Source organism: Leptodactylus fuscus, chromosome 8 (assembly GCF_031893055.1).
Source record: "Leptodactylus fuscus isolate aLepFus1 chromosome 8, aLepFus1.hap2, whole genome shotgun sequence".
Lineage (NCBI taxonomy): Eukaryota > Metazoa > Chordata > Amphibia > Anura > Leptodactylidae > Leptodactylus > Leptodactylus fuscus.
Window position 1 is genome coordinate 30,703,921 of NC_134272.1, and position 24,929 is coordinate 30,728,849.

General features: G+C 42.8%; 1 protein-coding gene across 1 annotated transcript in view; it reads left to right on the top strand.

Moving 5' to 3' along the window:
• Nucleotides 1–24,929, top strand: part of LOC142216500 (aldehyde oxidase-like) — a 115,067-nt gene that overhangs the window by 65,165 nt on the left and 24,973 nt on the right. The window contains exons 7-18 of the mRNA XM_075284373.1: nucleotides 1,543–1,605; nucleotides 1,734–1,814; nucleotides 2,365–2,509; nucleotides 7,185–7,277; nucleotides 8,479–8,630; nucleotides 9,328–9,421; nucleotides 10,645–10,757; nucleotides 12,772–12,956; nucleotides 13,041–13,212; nucleotides 17,959–18,057; nucleotides 19,219–19,388; nucleotides 20,996–21,122. Of these exons, the coding sequence (XP_075140474.1) occupies nucleotides 1,543–1,605; nucleotides 1,734–1,814; nucleotides 2,365–2,509; nucleotides 7,185–7,277; nucleotides 8,479–8,630; nucleotides 9,328–9,421; nucleotides 10,645–10,757; nucleotides 12,772–12,956; nucleotides 13,041–13,212; nucleotides 17,959–18,057; nucleotides 19,219–19,388; nucleotides 20,996–21,122 (1,494 nt within the window). The remainder of the gene's footprint in view (nucleotides 1–1,542; nucleotides 1,606–1,733; nucleotides 1,815–2,364; nucleotides 2,510–7,184; nucleotides 7,278–8,478; nucleotides 8,631–9,327; nucleotides 9,422–10,644; nucleotides 10,758–12,771; nucleotides 12,957–13,040; nucleotides 13,213–17,958; nucleotides 18,058–19,218; nucleotides 19,389–20,995; nucleotides 21,123–24,929) is intronic.

Consider the following 24,929-nt stretch of genomic DNA (forward strand, 5'->3'; position numbering starts at 1 on the left):
TCGATAGAACACTGTTCGCTCATCTCTACTCATTATCTGTCTGAACAGATTTATGCATACTATTACTTAATTTCTTCTCTGTTACCACGTCATTAAAAATCTTTACCAAAGAAGCAATATTCCTAAATACCTGCTTCTCTTTTGTAGAACAAATTCTATTTTCAATCTTAGAATTTGCCTGCTCACATTGTGTATACAAATCTTGCCATATACTCGCTAAATTGTCACTAGCCACAATTTTAAACTCAACGTTACATTTTTTAGACAATGACTCAAATTTTTCCATACTTTAAAAGTAAAATCTTTACTCACCACTGTAGAAAGCTTCACCTTTAGCTTGTCCTTGGAACAGTTGGTCCCTGTCATCAGAACGTCTCAGTACGTCTGGCACTTGTGGTCCTTCTGTGTTTCCTCACAGGCTTTCCTCACACAGGCTTCCGTATCATATAACACGTACAACAGTCATCTGTATCTCACCAATATAAGTTCTTTTTCGAAGTCTTCCTGAATCTTGCAATTCATACAACTTGCAAAATACTCCTCTCATCCCCCTTAATTGCAAGTGAACGGAACAAGAAAAACAGGAAAAAACCAACCGTGCTGGGCTCGCCACTGTTAAATAGCCATGAAGTAACGGAGGAAGGCTGGCTCGCCACTGTTAAATATCTTGTATTTGCCGGTGAGACTTGTGTCCACTGTTAAATATCCGGACCTGGCCTTGTCCACGATAGGAAGAAGTCAGCTTGTTATAAATCAGTGTAGAGGTTTATTAATATCTTGAAGGAAAACACAGGAACAGGGAAAATGTCCAAATAACACAAATATCAGTCAATTGTCAATAGCTTACATCTTCAGAGAAGTTAAATCATCTGGATATCTTGTAGTTACAGCTTGGTTCATGCTTGTCATCTGGTTGGTGGACTTGGGCTGGTTACGACGTCCATGGATGTCCATCTGCCTGGACCACCCACCCTGGTGTTCCCAAAGACAGACCTCCTGGTCTTCCCCTGGTCTTCCCAAAGACAGACCCAGACATGTGTATTTCTTACTCATTTATATTCATGAGAGTGGGTGTTACCTTCCATCTTGTAGCTATGTAAGGAGATTTCTAAAATGGTCTACTCTAACCGCACCCATGCACCCAAAATATAAGACTATGATGTCAGTAGAGTGTTAACCCCATGTCTGCTAGAGAATATTGTAAATATATAATATTTAACATCCTTTTGACCACAGAATACAAGTTTCTTGGCATCAAAAGTACAATAAATGCCAAGATACTTTAAAAAAGCATGAAGGTGGGTAAATTTAACCTAAATCCACTCATATATTAATACAACAAAGTTTACTGTCAAATTTAAAGCAGCACATTGGATAGTGCCCTACAAAGCTTGGGAAAAGACAGAGTGCTTTCTGTGAATTGGAAATACCTCGGACCCTATTGCTCATTTTGTAATGTGAGGCCGATATAATATTGCCAAACACAGCCAACATGTATTACTTCCACACCCCTTGATTTCTGTCTCCTTGTTGCCTATCCAGGAGCAAAACTGTTGTAAACTTGAACAGAATAATGGCCAACCAGACCATGAGCAAGAGGATAATGTAAGTGTCCCTATAGAAATACTGATACTTACATTACTTAGAAGTCATTACACCATTGGAGATATTGAGACATTTATAGACTGTTGTGAAGATACATGTCTGTATATATTACTTTATATTGCTTATAGATAACTACATTACTTCTTACCAAAGAAGAGCTTTTACCATTGGACCCATCGCAGGAGTTAATATTTCCCCCTGAACTTATTGTAAGTTACATATTACATTTTTTCTTCTCTGTTGAGGCTGGGTGGGTAAAGGGGTAATACCACGTAAATTATCATTCACTTATCCATAGGATAGGGGATACATTTCTGATCAGTGAGAGTCCAACCAATGAGACCCCCACTGATCCTAATAAGTTTTACTTACATTAGTGGTGGATGCAGATTGCTTGCTTGTGCTCCACTCATTTCAATGGCAGCAATAGAAGTAGGCTTTTCTGCATCTCCTGCTACATTCTATATGGGAGTATAACACCCCCTTGGTGGTCTCAGCCATCAAACCCCCAGGTATCAGCCACTTTTTCCCTATTTTACGGGTATTTTTTTTTTGTAGCTCATAGGAGAACCACTATTACATGCATTATACCCTTTACCATAAGCACGTTTTCACTTGGCCACATTTTAAGACTATGTTCCTTTAAATGGGGAAAATGTATAGAGTGGATATCAAGGAACATCATACAAAATACAGCCAAGTAAAAACAAGTGCTTAACTCTTCTATTGTCAGATGTAAAACCTTTTATTTCTATCCAGTTGATGACAGATAAGCAGAGCTCCCAGTCATTGGTCTTTCAAGGAGAGAAGGTGAAATGGATTACAGTTTTTAGTCTGGAAGAACTTCTAGATATGAAGGTCAAATATCCCACAGCTCCTCTTATGGTTGGAAACACCAGCATCGGTGAGTACCACACCAAATATATGTTACATATAATATCCTATTAATATTATAAATGTGAAATGTTTGTGAGTTTGTGGGTTTGTGACTTTGGATGTTCGGATGTTTGGCGGTCAATCACGCAAAAACCGCTCCACTGATTTGGCTGAAATTTTCCACAAACATAGTCACTACACTCGATTGCGCAATAGGCTACTTTTTGTCACAATAGCGCACATACGTTTTTCCCAGGACCCCCACAAAATCCAAACTCACATCACTATCTCTGCAATCTCACACACTTTGGACCCCGATTTGGCTGAAATTTTCCACAAACATAGTCCCTACACTCGATTGCACAATAGGCTACTTTTCGTCACAATAGCGCACATACGTTTTTCTCAGGACCCTTTGGATGTTCGGATGTTTGGCGGTCAATCACGCAAAAACCGCTCCACCGATTTGGCTGAAATTCTCCACAAACATAGTCACTACACTCGATTGCGCAATAGGCTAATTTTCGTCACAATAGCGCACATACGTTTTTCCCAGGACCCCCACAAAACCCAAACTCACATCACTATCTCTGCAATCTCACACACTTTGGACCATAGCAAGCCACAAAATTCATATTACCCTCTACAGCAGAGGTCAGCAACCCCTGGCGCACGTGCCAAGAGTGGCACTCCTGCCATATTTCACTGGCATGCCAGCAGCACAGGACCTGCAAGAGTTAAATAAAGTCTCTGCTAGAGCTGAGGCATAAGGACACTCCCCTTTGAGAGATGTGCAGGAAACCCAGGGGGTGGAGCTTAGTTGCTCAAGTCTCTGCTTGCTATAGTGATAGCTCCTGCCGAAGCTGCTAGCAAACTGAAAGTAAGAAACACACAGCTCCCTTCCTTTACTTCCTATTCTCATTAATGTCAGGCATGGGGTTATTAGTTTAGTGTTAGTAACTCCATGTGCCTCACATTAATAGGAATAACCCCCATCATGTCCCTCATATTAACCCCTGTGTGCCCCATATAAAGGTTACTAATATGTGAGACATATGGAGGTACTAATAAAAGACCTCAATAATGAAGATACTTAATTATTACCTCCAAGTCTCTCACATATCAGTAACTAGAGATGAGCGAGTACTGTTGGGATCAGCCGATCCGAACAGCACGCTCCATAGAAATGAATGGATGCACCTGGTACTTCCGCTTGGACGTAGCCGGCCGCTTAACCCCCCGCGTGCCGGCTACGTCCATTCATTTCTATGCGAGCGTGCTGTTCGGATCGGCTGATCCCAACAGTACTCGCTCATCTCTATCAGTAACTCTTACACTGGGGTTAATGTGAGGGACATGATGGGGTTAATTGCTATTAATAAGAGGCGCATGGAGTTACTAAACTGTCATGCACAGGGCCAGACTTTATGTTGCTTGCTCAAGAGTATCCTGTGCCCAAAACTTACATGTACTGGCGCAAAATAACAACTCATACAATGTCGTATATCAAAGTATATTAACCTGAAATACTTCTGTCCCAAAGACACTATGTACAGTTTATACCAACACCGTATAGCGACTGAAATACAAATTACATTCAACACAAAAGTCTCATGTGCTCTCAGAATTACAACAAAAACAAGATACACAGTTACATTTTATATCTCATACCTTATACACAGTACGAAAACCTTACCCGCGCCTGTATATACCCACTTCTACAATCACCGCAGACGAAGTCGCGGGTACCAGCTAGTAAAGAATATGTATAGAATTTTATATAAAAATGTGTATCTGAGGTTAGAAGCTGTAAGCTACACCCCTGAGCAGAATATTACTCTCATAACACCAGATTCTGGAACTGGTCCCCAACTATACACATCATTTATAGTACTGGTATCCATCTATATGGCAGAGGACGAATTGGGCCAACTCAGGCACCATTCCTACACCGTACATTTTTACACTGCTTAAAAAATGCACACATAGATATAGTTATGTCACAGTCTGGACAGCACAGCCATAAAAAGCGAAATGCAACGATTGTGCAAGAATAATACATCCAGTGATGTCACAGAACTGAGATGATAAACACAGTGATGTCAAAGTTAATCAACAGTGATATCACAGGACAGCTATAATAACTGCAACAATAAGCCATTAATATACACTGCTGTGCACTGCAGCTAATAGCTGAAAGCCAACCTCAACAAATGTTATATGGTATGTGAATAGGAATGGCAAAGGTGGACACAAGTATGGTTCTGGTCTGCATGTCATTCATTTTAATGGCCCCATGTACAGAGCTGTGTTTTTTGGATCCAAATGGGACCTGAAGGATTGAGCGGCAACATATGAAACAGGTTCCATTTCTGTCCAATTTTCTAGCTTGGTCTCGTCTATTTTATTGATAAGGTCAGTGGAAAAATGTCATCCATGCACTATCCTATTCCATTTTCCACGAACCAGCAAATGACTACAATCATGTCCATGGGGCCAAAGGCAGTTCCTCTCTTTGCTTGGCCATCTCCAAATTAGCCCACATAAGGGATCAAAAGTAATACACAGACACAAGAGTAGCATGCAACAAAGTTTGATGGGAGTTTCCCGTTACTTAATTCATACCTCATAAAATATAAAAGGTATCACAGTGAAGTGACCTACCACACAACGCAGCTCGGGTGTTGGCTACCAAGTGTATACATTGGAATGTATATAGCCTATTACTAGTAGAGCGGCAGCAGATGGGCATTAATATTAACCTATTCCTCTACACAGCTATTCTAGATACTGGATTATACTGACTAAGCATTTCATAACTAACATGTGATCAACTCATGACTGTACCCTAATGTTTTACAATTATTTTCATCTCTATGATTATAATTACACTCATTAACAAAGTAAATTGCATGTAAATTAGAAATATTGGGTTGCTGAAAACTTGGCATGCAGTTATGTGTCATATGTAAATGACTGACTGACTGAGAAGGGGACTGAGGGAAGCAGGATGGTCATTTGGAAGAACAGCTGCCAAGTAGACCATTGTGGCCTAGCTGTTAGGAGGTATTGAGAGCAGTGCTTAGTGAAGACACACACCATGGACAGACTCCAGATAGCCCAGACTCACCACCAGTAGAGAGGATTGTACTATCCGTCAACCAGCAGAAGCAGATCCCACACTTTGGTATCACAACACCGATTACATGTCCTGCCATTGGCCTTTATTGGCAATGGTGTCATAAATGAGAGAAACCTAGGCTGAACTGTATCATCTTTAACGTCAAATCTAGATTCTCTTTGGAATCCAAGTGTGGTCGGGTTCAAATATGGAGGCTTCGTGGTGAGTGCTTTAATCCTGCCCAACACACTGCCGCAAATGCTGGTGTGATTATGTGGGCAGCCATTGCATGTCGGTCACCCCTAATAGTGATACAAGGAATACTAACTACTCAGAGATATGTGCAAGACATCTTGTGACCACATGCATTACCTTTTTTGATACATCTTATAATATTGGCCTTCCATGACAGGTCGTACAGGCATTATGTACACCAATATTGAATATTGGTGTATGATATGCTTGATGACTAGGGTTGAGCCGATCTTGACTTTTCAGGATCGATTTTAAAATCCGATTTCTGATCATTTTTCATTCGAACCCGATCTCGTTCCCAATTCCGATCCCAATGCAAGTCAATGGGATTTTTTAATTAATCGGAGATCGGATTTTAAAAGCAATCCTATTCACTATACAGCATGGAATCTAACAATTGTTAGAATCCACGCTGTGTAGTGAATCACTAAAGTAGCCAGAGGATTTTTTTTTTAATCCTCTGGCTACTTAGTCCCCCCTGGTGTTCACTTACCAGAGATGGCTGGTCCGGTGCCTTCTTTCTTCTTTGCTTCACTGCCGCTCCACGCTGCTCCCTGCCAGGTTAGGAGAGTGTGCGCGGGTACTGGGAGGGGAGACGTCACGTCTCTCCGCCCTGTACCCGCCCACACTCTCCTAAGCCACAAACCCCGCCTACCTAGTGCTTTAAACACTAACCTGGGAGGCGGGGCAGCGAGGCAAGAAGAAGGAGGGCACCGGACCAGCCATCTCTAGAGGTAAGTAGCTGCTAGAGATGTTTAGTTTAGCCTCCCATTCCAATGAATGGCGGCAGCCAGCGCACAGGGGGTTAAGGCTGTGTGTCGGCTGCTTCCATTCATTCCTATGGAACTGCAGCGGAGCCTTCACACTGAGTATACAGCGTATACTCAGTGTGAAGGCTAAGCAGTGCATTGTGGGAAAAGATCACCGATCTCGATCCCACATAAAAAGATCGTGTTCGGAATTACGATGGCGATCGTGAAATTTTCTCAATCGCCGATCGGAATCCGATCTTTTCTGAACACGATCGCTCAACCCTATTGATGAGTTATATATGGGTGTATCAATCTGCTCTTGATCAATGGCGAAACTTTCATGGGTGACTGTAATAAATCTGGCGCTGGCATTTGTTTCTTCAAATTGTTTTTAGAGGTCAACTTCATATAAGGTGGGCACATAAGGACGAGAACTTCTTATTTTAACAAAAACTGCAGTCGCTGATCCTGGTAATACTCGGATAAAGCCAACATATGTTACTTCTGGTTGTTGTTATTTTGTGTGGATATATGGCTATGCCCTACTCATGTGCTAAATCATTTGTTTCCTCCAGGGCCAGAAATAAAGTTAAAAGGAGTTTTTCACCCAGTTATAATTTCTATTGGAAAGATTCCAGATCTCCATACTGTGAAATACACTAAGGATGGTACGTACCAAATATAATGTCTGGGTGCATGTGTCTTAGACATTAACTCACATATTGCTCACATATTGATGTGCTGGTCTGCTCTGACAGCTCTGACATGCTTTACAGCAGCAACATGGAAACAATAGTCTAGAGATGAGTCATTGGCATCTATGGGAGATTTTCTAACCATATTGTGATCTGTGTAGAGTTCATTGAGCCGGGATAGGGATCAGGTGTTAGGGACATCAAGGGGTCCTCATAATAGAGTATGTTGCAGAGCTCCAAATTAAATAACAGGCCTGGATGAGCTACAGCCATCCTTTGGCCTGGAGAAGCCACACACACACACAGCTGATAGTGTATCAAGTGAGTTTTGATTTTAATGGTGCAAAAAGGTAGTTTAAATACAATACAGACAAAAGCAGGTTGGACTATTCTAATGACATGATTGGTTGAAGAGTTATAACATAAGGTGTGGCACATGACTATTGGATACGGCCTAATGTAATCTGCATCTCATTATTACTTTCCAAACTGGGATGAACTTTCTCATGACATAAAGAAGAATCTAAAATATTTATGTGTAAACCAACATCTTACACTAATTCTAGATGTATATATCACAGCAAGAGAGATAATGATCACATGCTGGTCTGACCACTCCGGTCTGGGGCTAACGATCAACAGGTTATAGAACCTGTTTCTACACACATCTTCAAAGATGAGACCCTTACCACAAACAGATAAGGATTTATAACCCAACCATTAACATTCCACATGCCTTATTCCCTAAAGGGGTCTCTTAGACTCTAAACAGACATTGCTTATAAAGTTTATATGAAAGAAAATTACAAGATGGCTGAAAAGAATACAAAGATGGAGGATGTGATCCTAACACAGGTGAGCTGTTCCATCACCTATGGTCATTGTTGGACCCTCCAGCTTTATCACAGAGGTGTTACAGACCTGTCATGATAACCAAAATTGATCTCTACAAAACAGATATTGTCAGTCTATTGTCTGGCTTAGTGGCCATCGGGAAAAGTGCAATATTTCAGGAATAGCTTTAAATATAGATAACAACATGAAAAATTAGACAAAAAAAAATATATAATAAACTTGATTTAATAAACAGGTAATTTTTATGATACGTTATCTTGTTAAGCCTGCTAGAACAAAAGTAAATAACAAACCTAATACTTTTTTTTAACCCATTCAGGGATAAATATAGGTGCTGCGTGTACGCTATCCATATTGAAGGATACTTTAGAGGAATCGGTGTCTCAGCTCTCAAATGAGAAGACTAAGATTTTTCGTGCTCTTTTACAACAGCTGAAATCCCTGGCAGGACAACAAATCAGAAATGTGGCCGTAGGTTAACTTTTTAATTTCCAATGCTGCTGTAATGTAGATAACGCAATAAAATATCAACCAGTTAGTTATCATATGTGGGTCAATCACTAGCGTGTGGGCAGGGTTATCAGGACTCTCATCGTCTCTCTGAGGAGTCTTGTCAGCCAAATTATATACGATAATCTTATATATCACAAAGTTCAGCTTCTTCCCTTATATAATATTCTATAGATATATAAAGAATTATGAATCACCAGGCAGGTTTGTTTTAAATATTAACTATTAATAGTTGCAGAAGATAAGTATTTTGTAAAATACTATATATAATTGACACAGCTACACTTCTATATAGTACAACAGCTCCTAAAGGACTTGGAAAATTGTGCATTTGACTTAATTTTGTAATTTATTTTTTTTTCATGTAGATTGTGAGCCCCATATAGGGAGCAATGTACTTTTTTTTTCCCTATCAGTATGTCTTTGTAGAATGGGAGGAAATCCACGCAAAGGGAGAACATACAAACTCCTTGCAGATGTTGTTCCTGGTGGGATTCAAACCCAGGACTCCAGCGCTGCAAAGCTGTAGTGCTAACCAGTGAGCCACCATGTTGCCCCATCTTAATTTTTTAATTTTGAACAATGCTACTGTATAGAAAGTACAAGAACAAGGTCTAACTTTACATCTGTTAATAAATTTTTCACAACTTTGTTCCAGTCCTTAGGTGGACATATAGTTAGCCGAAACCCAAATTCTGATCTGAACCCCATACTAGCCTGTGGAAATGCCACACTAAATGTCCTGTCAAAAGGTAAGTAATAATAATTACTTATAGAAGTATGACATAAACTATAGAATCGTAACAGCAACTAATAAGGTGCATGAAGACAACTGGAAGGGGCTTGTAGTTTTTTCATGTAAGTAAAATCTAAGAATTCTGGAACTGTATTTCATTGTCCAGCCACAGCAGACTTTAGCTTGTACAGTTCCCTGTGCGGCACCTTCTAATAGCACCTTCTAATGGCACCTCTTCATATGGGGTACCATGAGGTGCCCATATAATACTGTGACAAACTGCACAAATGTCATATCCTACAGTGTCAATTAACATTAACAAAGCGACATGCCCTTTCTTCAGGCGGATTCCGCGGCTGATTCAGTGACAGACGTCCGCCTCACTACATCTCCCTCCCGACTAGGCCCATTCATTTGAGCCTAATCGGAGCAGAATGCCGCGACTGGATGCTGGTGCACTACATCGGCATCCAGGTGCAGCTAGCCGTTTTTTGGTCCGGAATCTGAGGCGGCCTCCGTCTCAAATTCCGGACCAGAAAACCCTGTCTGAACCCGGCCTAAGGGTCCATTCGCACCGAGTTTTTTGGCGAGGATATTGGCGAGGAAAAAATCCGCTTCAGGAATTAGGAAATGTTTTTTTCCTCTAGCACAGTGTATGAACCTTGAAAAAAACGCTAGCGATTTTTCCATGTGGTCTTTGCCAATTCCACGTGGATTTTCCTCCTCCCATTGACTGCCTTGGTTTCTGCAGGCAGAATCCGCCTGAAGGAAGCTTTTTTTTTCCGCTATCAGAAAAAACCTGATAGCGTAAAAAAAAAAAAAAAGCTAGCAGAACTCATAGAACTCTATGGGGAGGCTTTTTTTTCCATGTGGATTCTGACATGAATTCAGCGCCAAAATCCTCGCCAAAAAACCCCAAAACTCTGTGTGAATGGACCCTAAGGGCCCCTTCACACGGCGTAAGCGCACCACTCATTTAGACACGTATACACGTGTCCGAGCGCGGCACTTCAAAACAGAGCCCATTGATTTAATTGGGAAGCGCGCGTATATGCCGATACCTTATAAATGCCCCACAATGTTTTTTTAAACACAATTCTCTTAGTTGTCATGGCCACAGTGAACAATTGTTTAAGAGTAACCCAGTTGTAGAAGTCTGGGCTTTTATTTGTGCTATTTTTGATGGGGGATTTTTTTTTTATTTTTTTTTTAATAAATGATGGTCTAAATTGTTTTTAGGAAGAACTCGACAGATCATTTGCAATGACGACTTCTTCAATTCTAAGGAATCATCATCCTGTCTCCTGCCAGAAGAAGTTCTTGTGTCTGTGTTCATTCCTTTCTCTAAAAAGGTGTTGTACATTTTGCAGTTTGAAAACAACTATAGAATGCAGAACTATTTCTTCCATTTTTCTTCCACAGACGGACTGAGTGAATGCAGACAGACTTGAGTGAGTGCAGACGGACTGTGCACTGTCTGCATCAGTCACTCAATCACTGTTTAAAGAGAACCCGTCAATTCGATTTGGGACACTAAATCACCCACAGGTTATAGACGGTGGCTTAGTGTCCCAAATTGTCCTGTTGTAAAGTCATCCGTGTTTGCATTTAAATATAATAAACCTGTATACTTACCTAGAGATGAGACTGCTCCCAGCACCTGTGCAATTCACCCTCGCAGGGTGAGTATAAAGCTTTTTTAATTTTTTATTGTGAGCATGCATGACTTTACAAAAGAGCAAATTGGGACACTGCAGTCCATAAGCACCTGTGGATGATTTAGTGTCCCTTTAAGTCTTTTGCTCTCGTTCTATAACAGAATAACAGACTATAATGACTGTAGTGTGAACCCACCCTTAGGCTTCATTCACATCTGTGTCCGTAATCCGTTCGGGGGAGTCCGCATGGGGCCCTCTCTGAATGGACTACCGAATGCATTGGCAAGCAGTGTACAGTGAAAGCACACGGACCACAGAGACTATAATGGGCTCCGTGTGCTTTCCGCAGTCTCCTCTCGAGTCATGTGGACAAGAAAGTAGATTGTGAACTACTTTTTCTGTCTGATAGTTCCGTGCAGAGACCGTGCGAAAAGCACACAGACCCCATTATAGTGTATGTGCTTTCACTGCACACCGCTGTTCGGGCAGGTCTCCATGCAGACTCCTCCGAACGGATTACCAATGCAGATGTGAAGGAGTCCTTAGGCTAAGGTCCCATGCTGTGAAATGCAGCGAAAAAAAATATGGCAGAAACGCATCTCGTTTTTTTTTTCCACGTGACATATGCATTTGAAATATGCAGCTTTTACGTTGCAGATTTTTTGAGCCAAATCGAAGAATGGCTACAAAAGGAATAGGAGATAAATAAGAAGTACTTTTACATCTACCTTCTGCTCAATCCACTCCTGGCTTTGTCTCAAAGAAAACGCAGCAAACTCTGCAACAAAAAAAACCTGCGTTTCCATAATGTGGCGTCTAGGGGTATTCCCACAAACATAACCATTTTTAAATTTGTAGATAACTAAAAGTTAAACATTTTTGCAAATATAAGTACGGTAATTAAGCATTATATGTTGTGTTCACAGTCTTGTTGTCTTTATCGGTTGCCAGTGGATACAACCATGAATACGGGAACTTTCTAAGGTCCAAAAATCAGCTATGATTTCCTTATTGTGGCCAGGATATCGCCTGATACATGTAGTGTCCCTGCCTGATAACCCAGCTACAATAAGAAAATCATGGCTGGGGTCCTGACAAGTCCCAGACCATAGAAAGGTTCTGTGTTGGTGGTTGTATCCATTGGCAGCTGATCAAGACAACAGACTGTCACCACTAAGATGATTAGAGAAAATCTTTAAAACTGCAGAATTTGTAACTACTTATATTTATAAAAATGTTTAACTTTTAATTATCTACAAATATAGATATGATTATATTCATGGGAATACCCCTTTAAACTTACATTGGTGGAGTGAGTTTATTAGAAGTACATCTCTGACTTTGGAGCATTAATGTATACATAATGCTAGGTTCACACTCGCGTTCAGATTTCCGTCCTTCGGGGACCCGAAAGATGTAAACCCTATCCACTTAAAAAGTGGTTACATGCAGAAACCCACGGACCCCATAGACTATAATGGGGTCAACCGAATTTATACTGAGATGGATGGAGAGAAAAGTCCTTCTCGAAGGATTTTTCTCTCCACCGATTTAAGCAGAATCTGGGACAGAGCCCAGCGAACGCTAGTGTGAACTGTTTGACTTAGGGATGGGACTACGTCTCTGTTTGTAAGAAGTTATTAAGATGTTTACATTGTACATTGACTAATAATTTGAATCGGATGAAGAAATTGCTTTCTGCCAACAGTCGGAAGTTGTGTCTGCCTTCAGACAGGCACAGAGAAAGGTTAATTCCGTAGCTATACTGGTGGCAGGAATGAGGGTCCTATTTCGAGAGAATTCAGACATCATTGAAGACATGAATATTTACTATGGTGGTGCCGGCACAAGAACGGTCCAAGCAAACAAGGCGAGAGAAGCAGTAATTGGAAGGTTTGTGACAATATTGTTTTGTGGTTTATTATTACATAAGTCGAATGAGCCACAGATTTTGATTTAACCCTTTTATTTAACCAGGAAGTGGAATGAGGAGACACTGGGTGACGCTTGTAGGTTCATTTTAGACGAGATTTCTCTTGCATCTTCTGCTCCTGGTGGGAAGGTGGAATACAGGAGAACCTTAAGTGTCAGCTTTTTTTTCAAGTTCTACCTAGAAGTGCTAGAAGCGTTACAAGCCCTGAAACCAGAGGTAGGTTACTTGGGTTTACTGCATTATAAAAGAATCTACATCTAAAGAAAGCTATTTAAACATGTTCGTAACTATACAATTACTTTCCAATTATAGAGTAAAAGATTAAAGCAGTATTCCATTAAAACAAGGCTATCCCCTATCCACTAAATAGAGGACAACTGCTCCAGACCCCAGTGTTCACAAGAGCATCCACCTTACCATTCCATTTACTGTCTACACACTCACAAAGACCAAGTGATGTACTAGTGTATGGACTAGGCCTACAGAGGTCATGACCCTTATTCTAGTGAGCAGTGAAGGGTCAAAACAATCAGACTCCCCTCTGATCTAGCAGTTATCCCTTATCAAGTGGATAGATAATAGCTAGAGATGAGCGAACACCGTTCAATCGAATAGGTATTCGATCGAATATCAGGCCATTCGAGGTATTCGTTTCCAATCAAATATGACGCGGCATACGCAGTAAAAATTCATATCCCCTCCCACCTTCCCTGGCGCGTTTTTTGCACCAATAACTGTGCAGGGGAGGTGAGACAGGAACTACGACAACAGAGGCATTGAAAAAAAATTGAAAAAACCCATTAGCTGCCGAAAACATGTGACCTCCCATTTATAAGAATAGTCAGCGCCATCTTCGTTACATTTGCTGTGAGAGATAGGGAGAGAGAGAGATCTGCTGAGGGCTAGAGAGGATTAGCTTCTAGTAGGCAGGGAAAAACTGAAGAAAAACAACAGCTCTTTTCAGAGCTATATACTAAAGGGAGAGGAGTCTAGCTTTCCATGGGGTGTCCCCCAAAAACAGGAATACAGAGCAATTCAGTCCAGTTCTATACGCTCAACCCAGCTTTCCACGGGGTGTCCCCCCATAACACCTAACAGGGATACAGAGCAATTCAGTCCAGTTCTATTCGCTCAACCCAGCTTTCCTCGGTGTATAGACCATTAAAATACGTAAACAAACAAATACATTGAGACTCCCAAAATATAATAAAATATGAAAAAGTTTATTAATAAATCAACATAATATCAAATAATAAACAACAAAAGAGAAATAGGGAAGACAAACAAGGGGATAAATCCCCCCACCAAAGGTGGCAGTATAATACCGTACCCTCCCACAGATGAGAACCGAGAAGCTAACCCAGATAATCTCAAAATATTGTAATGGAAATAAATGTCTGAAAAAGTGAAAGAAATCCAGATCAGAAGATTAACATAATATATGAAATATATATCAGTCTGACTGGAAAAGTAATAGCGCACCCCATAAACATAAATACCATCAGAATAAATACTCTCCTTGAAGGAGATATTAACACGTACCCATAGGTGCAGACATTTTTCCAAGTAAAGCTGTATAATATCAGGGAAGGTTCTCAGTGCATCATCAGTGGGATTAAAAGAAACGGGCTTCTTCCCACCAACCCACCATCTCCCAGACGTTTGAGTGCAGGCAAAAATACAGCACTACCCACCCACATGCACAAGCCTTAAACGCGCACATCTCCAAACTCCTGGCCCAGGAGATGTTGCCGTTCCGGCTTGTGGAAACTCAGGCTTTCCATGACCTAGCCGTCACTACTTCTCCCGCTGTGCTGTCCCCGCCTTGCACCAGCATGTGTCACGCAACATCAGGTGGGCCCTTAGTTACGCGCTTTGCACAAAGGTCCACTTGACCATTGACGTGTGGACAAATGCATGTGGACAGGGACGCTACATTTCACTGATGGCACCCCGAGTGAATGTAGTTGAGGCTGGGACCAGGTCACAAACTGGGGCGGTGTACCTCATTTCCCCACCCAACATTCCTGGCAGGGGCTCTGAACCACCACCTTCCTCCTCCTCCATCACATCAACCCCAGCTACCTGCTGAAAATGCTGCAGCACTGGCGTGGGGAGAAGTCAGCAGGCCGTGCTGAAGCTCATCAACTTGTGGGACAGACAGCACACTGCCTCTGAGGTGAGGGATGCCCTCCTCAATGAGACGTCAACATGGTTTTCGCTGCTGCACCTGGGCCCAGGCATGGTCGTGTGTGATAACGGCCGGAACCTGGTAGCGGCTCTGGAGCTTGCCAACCTCCAACACATTCCATGCCTGGCCCATGTTTTCAATTTAGTTGTGCAACGGTTTTTAAAAACGTACCTCAATTTACCAGAGCTACTAGTGAAAGTGCGGCGCTTGGGCGCCCACTTTCGCAAGTCTACAGTAGCCGCTGCTAGCCTCCGAAGCCTCCAGCAACGCCTCCATCTTCCAGAACACCGACTGTTGTGCGACATCCCCACATGCTGGAACTGACATACCACATGTTGAGCAGAGTGTGTGAGCAGCAGAGACCCTTGATGGAGTACCCTCTCCAAAACCCAAGGGTTCCTCAGAGTCAGCTCCCGCAGTTTCTGCACCATGAGTGGCCATGGATGGCAGACTTAGTCGAGATCTTGCGTGTCTTTGAGGAGTCCACCAAGAGGGTCAGCTGTGACGACACACTCATGAGTGCGCTCCTGTGTGTGATGCGAGAATCCCTCATTGCCATCAGGGATAACGAATTGGACGCTGAGTAGTCGGGCATAGGAGCAAAACCATCCCAGCAGGATAGTCAGGGCACAGGGAGGAAGAGGAGGATGACAAAGTGGCAGGTCACACAGGAGGCTAGCGGGGAAGTTCAGTGCATCCCATTGCTGCAGCGCGGTTGGGGAGAAATGGAGGAGGAAATGGAGAGTGACCATTCCGGTGGGGGCAGCCAAGTTATGCCAAGTAACACTCTGGCACACATGGCTGAATACATGTTGGAGTGCTTTTCAACTGACAAACACATTGTCAAAATCCTGGAGAGCAACCACTACTGGATTTTTGCAATCCTCGACACCTGGTATAAATTTTATTCCGGTAGAGGGAATGGCCAATCGCATCAGTGATTGCCACAAGCAACTGGTGCAGAATATGATGGAGATGTTTCCATCAACTCTCGTTGGCGGCAGAGAGGAGAGTTCCTCCAACAGGCTAACAACTGCCATCCGGTCCACACCCAGCAGGGGCACACTCTCCAAGGTCTAGGACATGTTAATGGCACCCCCTCGCCAAACTACCACCACTGAGGGGCCTAGTGTCACCAGGAGGGACAAGTATAGGCGCATGTTGCGGCAGTACCTGGCCGACCCCAGCCCTGTCCTCTCCGATCCCTCTGCGCCCTATACTTATTGGGTCTCCAAGTTGGATTTGTGGCTGGAACTTGCGCTGTACGCATTGGAGGTCCTTTCCTGCTCTGCCGCGTGCTTTCGGAAAGGGTCTTCAGCCGGTGGCATAAATACGGATAAGCGCAGCCGGCTGTCAGCTGACAGTGCTGACTGACTGACGCTGATCAAAATGAACAGCCACTGGATAGACCCATAATTTTCATGTCCACCGATGACAAGCACCCCGACATGAAGTTGCATGTGTGTGCTCAACCTCTAAAATTCCTCCTCCTCCTCCTCATACTCCTCCACCATCAGCGTTGCACAATTCTGCTCCTACTAGGCTCAAACTACCCTGATACCCCCAACTCTGCTGGTTAGAGTCTCAATCCACCCGGATTCCCCCAAACTCTGCTGGTTAGAGGCTCAACTCACTCCAAGGGCCAAAAACACTGTTGGTGCAAGGCTCAACTCACTCCAAGGGCCAAAAACACTGTTGGTGCAAGGCTCAACTAAGTTAAAGGGCCTAAAACTCTGCTGGTAGCTCAGCTTATGGGCCTGTAACTTAATTTGGAAGGTCTCACGTTAAGGGCCAGAAAAGTGAATTTTGGAAGGCCTTACCACATCACACACACACACACACACACACACACACACACACACTCACACACATCCACAATGACAGTTCAGGGTGGGTACTGTTGGATTTCCCATTGCCTATTCCATCTGTGGTTGTCATGGGCAACATGATTTAAATGGGTGCTTGTTAAGGTTTCATTAGAGTAAAATTTGGGTTTCTTTCCATCCAGTTGGGGAGGAAAGAAGGTTTCCAGGTATTTTTCCAGTTTCATAGAGGTTTTTTTGAGTGTGGAAAGTGTGTAGTTGATAGGCTGTGATGGTGGGGTAAAACTGTGACTTGGGCATGTTAGATGCCCCCAGACATGCTTCCCCTGCTGTGTTTCCAGGGTGTTGGCATCATTTCCTGGGGTGTCATAGTGGACTTGGTGACCTTCCTGAGTCGAATGGTGGGTTCCCCTGAAACGAAGCATTTTTCCCCATAGACTATAATGGGGTTCGATATTCGTTTCGAATAGTCGAATATTGAGCGGCTATTCGAAACGAATATCGAATATTTTACTGTTTGCTCATCTCTAATAATAGCTTTTTATTACTGGAATGACCCTTTAAATTATAAGGAAGATGTTTGTTCTCGTACCGTGTTAGCCAGTGGTTATGAAATATAAAAAAACAAAAAACTTGCTTCAGTGGGTGATACCTTTTTTAATGGCTAACTCATAATGATGACAGAATATGACGTTTCGAAGCTTACTGGTATCACCCACTGAAGACTTGCAAGTTTTTTGTTCCTTTAGATTATAAAATTTTGTTGCCTGTATCTGCCACTAGGGGGCACTCACTGCATAGATCTAAACAGTTCCCATTGTCTTGAAAAGCTTTATAAATCTGCATGGTGAGCTGCTTGCAGAGAATGATAGGTATGTTTTAAGGACATGCACATAAGTAACTGATTTTTGCACATTTTAATGTGTTTAATTGTTTATTTTGTTCTAGGGTGGTGTCAATGGGCACATCTATCCTCCCAATAAATATGAGAGCAACAAAAATTCTGTAATCCAGAATGCAACACTAAAAACTATACAGAAATATCAGGTAAAAGAAAAATGAAGAATATTTTTTTAGGCTAAGGCCCAGATAGCAGGCCGCAGTGAAAAAACGCAGCAGGAACAACCATTGCGGAAATTCATCACAGCTTTTCCTGCAGCATTTATCATAGAAAGTCCGCAAAGCAAAGTTTTCCTTGCGGACTTTCTGCATCAGTTATACCTATGGTGAAGCCACCAGACTTTCCATAGGTATAATCTACATGCTGCGGTTTAAAAAATGTGATGATTTTGGAAATTGCAGCATTTTCGCTGCACATACTTTTCTGCAATGTGTGGATGGGATTCACTAAAGTCCCATCCGCTTTGCAGGGATTGTAAAGCGCCCTGGTTTTTGCTGTAGCATTTATGTCACGTGGGGCTTCAGCTTCAGAAAGGATTTTTGTGGTGTTGTTTTTCAATTATGACTATGTAAGGGTAAGTTGACACAGAGTTTTTTGGATCGGAACCGGTTCTGATTCAAAAACCGGGTAGCCGGTGCACTGCATTCATTAGGCCTAATGAATGGGCCTAGTCTGGAGGAGGGAGTTTCTTCAGGTCGAATCACGAGGCGACTCAGCCTGAAGAATGAACATCTCGCTTCTTTTTTCCAGGAGCTGGAAGAAACGGCTCCTGGATAAAGCTCCTGAGCGGCTCCCAATTGGGGTCGTTTACGAGTCTATGTAGCACTGCTGCTATTCAGCAATAGGAGTGGTACATCAGCCCTGTCCACTGTATAGTGGTGCGTCCAGGTAATTGCCGCACCACTCCTATTGCTTGAACAAGTGTGGTTCTGCACGCAATCTCCAGGCCCTTTCATGTCCTTGGAGATGGGCGCTATAAAGCTGACATTGTGCTTAATATAGTGCACTTTGCTGGTATGCGCCCCTATGCTGGAGATATCAGTGCCATTAGTTTCGGCACCAATATGCCTAAACTGTCAGAAAAGCGGGCCTTATAGCTGTGAGGAAGACATACCACCCATCTCTGAGGACATGAAAACTCCTCTTTAAGGTGGACGACCACCTTTGGTATACAGCAATCTGAAGTCTTTATCTATTAACTAATATTTTGAACATGGTAGCTAAAAATATGGGGTTTTATGTAGATTTAGAATATTTCTCCATACATTAGTACAATGAATGAACATAAGTTGTTGCATCTTTTACAGGACATTACAGCTCACCAAGCAATCCAGGATGCAGTTGGGCGTCCTATCATGCACCATTCAGCCATGATGCAAGTGTCTGGTGAAGCAGTGTACTGTGATGACATGCCTGTCATGGAGGGAGAGCTGTTTTTAGCTTTGGTCACAAGCTCAAGAGCTCATGCAAAAATCATGTGAGTACAGTCTGTGCTCAATAAGCACTTTGTTCCTCTTTTTAGTGATTTTACTAATTATATATCCATACACCTCCCAACCGTCCCGGATTCAGCGGGACAGTCCCGGATTCTGGGTTGTGTCCTGCAGTCCCGATCAACGGGAGGTATGTCCCGGTTTCAACTCATCTGCCTCCGGAGAGAACGTAGATGAGTAGAATACAGTGGTGAAGCAGGAGCGGACACGAGCTTCGGGAGCTGTAGGGACAATGTGATGACATCACTCACATCGCACCTGCAGCTCCGGGAATAAAAGACTGCACAGCAGGGAAGTAAGGAGAGGTGAGTACCAGTGTTTTTTACGTGAAACTTTTACAGCTCAAGGCCCCCTTCACACAGAGCATACGCTGGCTGATTCTGAACGTGTAAACGTTCTGAATCAGCGGCATTTAAAACAGATCCCATTGCTTTCTATGGGAGTCGGCATACGTGCACTCCCCATAGAAATGAATGGGCTGCTTTTTTCCATTCATTTCTGTTTTAAATGCCACTGATTCAGAACATTTACACTTTCAGAATCAGCCAGCGTATACTCCATGTGAAGGGGCCCCGACATTAAACTGTGGGGGCAGTTGGAAGTAGGAAAATGTACTGGGGGCGTATGAGGAGGGCATTAAACTGGGTGGCGCAAATTAAGAGGGACATTAAATTGGGGGTATATGAGGGGGACATTATACTTTGAGGGCAGATAGAGAAGAACATTAAACCTTGGAGACAGATGAAGGGGGTATTAAACTAGCGGCAACTGGAGGGGGACATTAAACCTGGGGTAGCTGGAGGATGACATTAAACTGAGGGCAACTGGAGGGGAACATTAATGATTTTTAAAAAATGCCGCCCCCAGTGTATTCCATAAGGCACCGCCTGAGGTCACCTCATGGAAGATCCACCCCTGCATATACCACATTTGGTACTATATGAGAGGTATGATTCAGTAGGACTACCATTAAAAACATTGTAGGGGTGTTTTATAACCAATGCATCAGACCCTCTACTGGCACATGTCCTTGTGTGAGGACATCATTGCTGTGGCAAGAAGCAAAGATCCGCCCAAGACCAGGGAGTAGCGGGGGATCTGTGAGGTGTGACTTTTTTTAAAATTTTTGTCCATTATCTAAGTTGGCTTAACAATATTTGTAGTCGGCTTGAGAAACCGATGTCATCTGTTGATGTCATCTGTGTCCGGTGGCGGTCCATTCACTGTGACCATAACAGGCTGACCATGTAGAGCGAGCGTGACTCAGAAGAGCATTGTAAAATCTATTTCTGTTTCATTCACACAAATGGGGGTACAGCATTCTGTCCCTCACTAACCGGACATGATTTATATATAGTAGCAGTATACTACCAGTGTTTTCATTTAAGAAGCCCCTGTACATAGCCTTACAAGTTCTGAGGAGGTGTGAACTCTATTACTGTAGCACTTGTGGCGACAATAAAGAAATGTCTAAGGTATAAGGTATAAAATTCTGTGTGCTTTTTAATAAATGAAATCTTATCATTTTCAGTATACCTCTATTCAGCAAGTGTTCTGGTTATTTTATCCTATGTGTCCTTATGTGTCACAGATCTTTAGATGTGAGCGAAGCAATGAGCATGCCAGGAGTGTGTGATGTTATTACTGCCAAAGATGTTCCCGGAACAAATGACTTTACTTATTATCACTGGCCCGACCAGTTAATGGCAGACAATAAGGTACGTTACTATCACATGAATCAGTAATCCTTACAAGATCCTAACTAATCCTAGCTTTGTATCTGTTCTACTTGTCCTTAAAGGGGTTGTCCATTTTAAAGTAACCATATATTGGTCTTTATGAATAAAACCTGACACTAAGCCCCGTTGTAGACGATCATATGAATAGTCAGTGTGCTATTTGAGCCCATATACATAAGGGTGCATTCACACGATTTAACGTGCAGCGTGATCTGGCACGTATACGGCGTGTCAGAGTTTGCACGCCGTAAAAGCTCCGATTCATTTCAATGGGAGTTAGGATCGTATACACAATTTACTGTGAATTACACAGTCCTGTGTGCGGGCCGACAGTTCAGGCCACAAAATATGGAACAGGGCCTACTCCTGTCTGATTTTGTGGCTCCTGATCATGTATCATAGGGGCTGTGGAAGCATGGTTGTTGCACAGGTGGCACATGGATGATATCCGTGTGCCCCCGGTGCGCTGCCTATGCCATTCATTCACGGCAGCTGGTTAGCAAATGGTTGTGTTCAACTGGCTTTACTTTGAGGCTCTGTTAAACCCTCTGTGCCTTTTCCTTACATATGACGTCACCGCCATGCCTTGTTCCTTTGTTTGAAACTTGACAGTTCTGTAAGGATTTTCTTTGCAGGGATTTTCAATTACACCACAGATAAGACAGTCAGGATTCCGATAACACCTCTATAGGTAACACCACATAATACCTATCATTGCATCCAGTGTCAACAATAGATGACATCACAGTTTATCACTCCCCTTCCTTATTTAGACAACACTCCTATAAACCTCAAAGAATCTGCTTTAGTCTATTTCTACCTATGGCCATGTTTAGAGCTAGTTCACACGGGATTCTGTGTGAGCACATTGCAGTGCACTGGCATCCCGTCGCGGCTTTCAGCGACAGCGTGATGACGCAAGGCAGATGCCAGGGCTTAATCAGCCACGGAATCCGCCTGAAGAAAGGGCAGCTCGCTTCTTTTTTCCATGAGCCGGAACAAACCGCACACAGAGAAAGGAAATGACCGGCTCCCTGGAGCAGAGGAGAAGCTCAGAAAAGATGGTAACCCCCATATTCAAGTACAGAAAACATAACTAAAAATCTGCAATCAGAAAATAAATAAATAAAAGGATTATATATGTCACTATCTGTTTTAATTAAAAAAAATGATGAAATATGAATTATTAAGAATTGTTGCATATCTCAGATGATCCATGTAACAGGAAAAAAAAACTTTACTTCAGGCACAAAATGAGTAAAATAAAATAGAGCCTTAATTTCAGGCAAAACAAAACAACATCCTGCTCGTCTGAGCAACTAAATAAACAGTATTGATTACCTAAATATACGTGTGGCTTACTAACAGCTACACAAACAAGCCAATCAAGCACAATATTGTCTATCCAGACTCAGAGAAACAGGACAGACCCAGACACCTCCTCTCACTCCCTGGATCTACCTTGAAGTGCAGAATCTGCAACCTTTTATGGGCCAGTAATGAGCCTATGACCCACACCTGGTGGAAGCCTTCTCCAGACCCGCCCTGGACCACACACACATAGGTCAGAAACTGTACAATTGAAAGTAGGCTCCAGTACCCCATTGGACTGCATTTAGGCTGGATACAAGATGAGATATGGTTGGGCATGGAAGCATACAGGTTGGGCATGGAAGCATACAGGTTCTATACATTTGCCCAGAGATGTTGCAGCTGGACCTGTAGATCCTGCACACTTATAGGTTGCCATCCCATAAGTTGGTGTCTCAGTTCATCTCATAAATGCTCGATTGGTGATAAATCTGACAATTGGGCAGGTCAAAGATATGTTCAGTCAATTTGGTGGAGACATTCCTGGAAAACCTTTGGTGTAGGTGGGTGAGCCATGCCATGAGAGGTAAGACTTGTGGTCTCAGGATGTTCAGCACATATTATTCAGTATTAATGATCATCATATGACTGCTAGGGATAACCAGCTGTCATATACAATGGCCTCTCACATCATCACACCAGTAATTGGGGAAGTGTGTAGTTCCACAGTAAGGGCAGGATTGAAGTGCTCACCATGAAGTCCCCATATTCGAATGCTGTTGACTGAACGCAAACTGAACCTGGATTCTTTTCTAAAGATAATACCATTCAGCCTGTAGGAGATTTCTCACTTGTGACACTCGCTGTGACACCACATTTCCTTCTGTTAAGTGCCTGGAAATGGTCCAGACTGGGTGTGTAATGAAGGTACCACCTGTGTCTGGATAGCGGACAAGGAAACTGTGGGAACTGTTTGTGCTAGTTGGCACATCAAGTGGTGGTCTGGCAGCTAGCCATAATGGCCTAGATGGCAGGCAATGATCCGGTTTGACTCAGTCCTACGATACATGGTCTCTTAAAATTGTAATTTGTAAAAAAAAAAAAGGCAAAATCTGTTTGAGTGCATCATAAAAGTATGTCTCAGTCAAGAATCTCACATCAGATATCAGAGAGTAGCATCTGAGAGCCTTTGTTATAGGACAGGGAGGAGGTACAAGTGCTTCCCCCGCTGCCCTGTAACAAAGGCTTCAGTCAGACCACACCTGTAACCATTTACATATCTGCCTGATATCTATCTGCTCGCTGAGTTTTGCAGTGATCCAACATTACCACTTGGGTGTGTTATGTTTTTGTGTTAATGAGTGTAATTACCTTCCTGTATCTGAGCCACATGACTATTATCATTGTACATACCTGGGGAAAGCAAATTACTCAGGGACGTTACCTCTACTCGTAAGCAGCAACAAAGTGATGGTGTATAACCCTTTCCATGCCTGTTCACTTTCCTATAGCTAAACATTTTTTTATCAAAAGTATTAATTTACCAAAGTTATTGTTCTGATTTGAATATCAGCTGCAGTGCCCCTAAGGAAGTACAATATACATACATGAACATGCTTTGCAGTATGTTATGTTTATAGGAGTTTTCAGTGACTTTTTAGTTGATGACCTAAAGATTTATGGGAGTCTACTCCTGGGACCCACAAGAATCCAAAAGGGTTAGTGCACACAGAGATTTTTGAAGCTGAATTGGGAGGCTTTTTTTGGATGCTGATTTTGAGGCGGAATCAGCGTCAAAATCAGCGCCAAAAAACTCCATCTGCAGTAACCCAAAGCAGCAGAGGCAGATCCAGAGCTCCACTTCTGCTTCACAGGTTATGTGCCATCACATTCATTGGTCATGTGGCCTGATCACAGTTCAAGTGAATGAGCTGAGCTGTGATACCAAGAACAGCCATTCTACAAATGTGCTTGGTAAGTACTGAAGAGGCTGCAGCACTTAGTGAAACACTGCAACCTCTTTAAACAGCTGATTGTTGGGGCCTGGGTATCAGATCCCTGCTGATCTCTAATTGATGTCCTTTCCTAAGAATAGGTCATCAATTAATTAGTCCCAGGAAAACCCCTGTACTACACGGCATGTGAATCATCTTAAAGAGGACCTTTCACCATTTTGCCCACAGGCAGTGTTATATACTGCCGGAAAGCTGACAGTGCGCTGTGTTCAGCACACTGTCGGCTTTCCCGATCTGTGCCCGGTGTGAAGAGCTTACGGTCCGGTACCGTAGCTCTTCTATAATCAGAAGGGCGTTTCTGACAGTTAGCCAGAGACGTCTTTCTTCACAGCAAAGCCAATCGCTCTGTACTGTGGAGCAGGGAGGAACGCCCCCTCCCTCTGCTCGCAGTACTCGTCCATATACGAGCATTATCAGGGAGGGGAGGGGGCGTTCCTCCCTGCTGTCACAGCACAGCGCG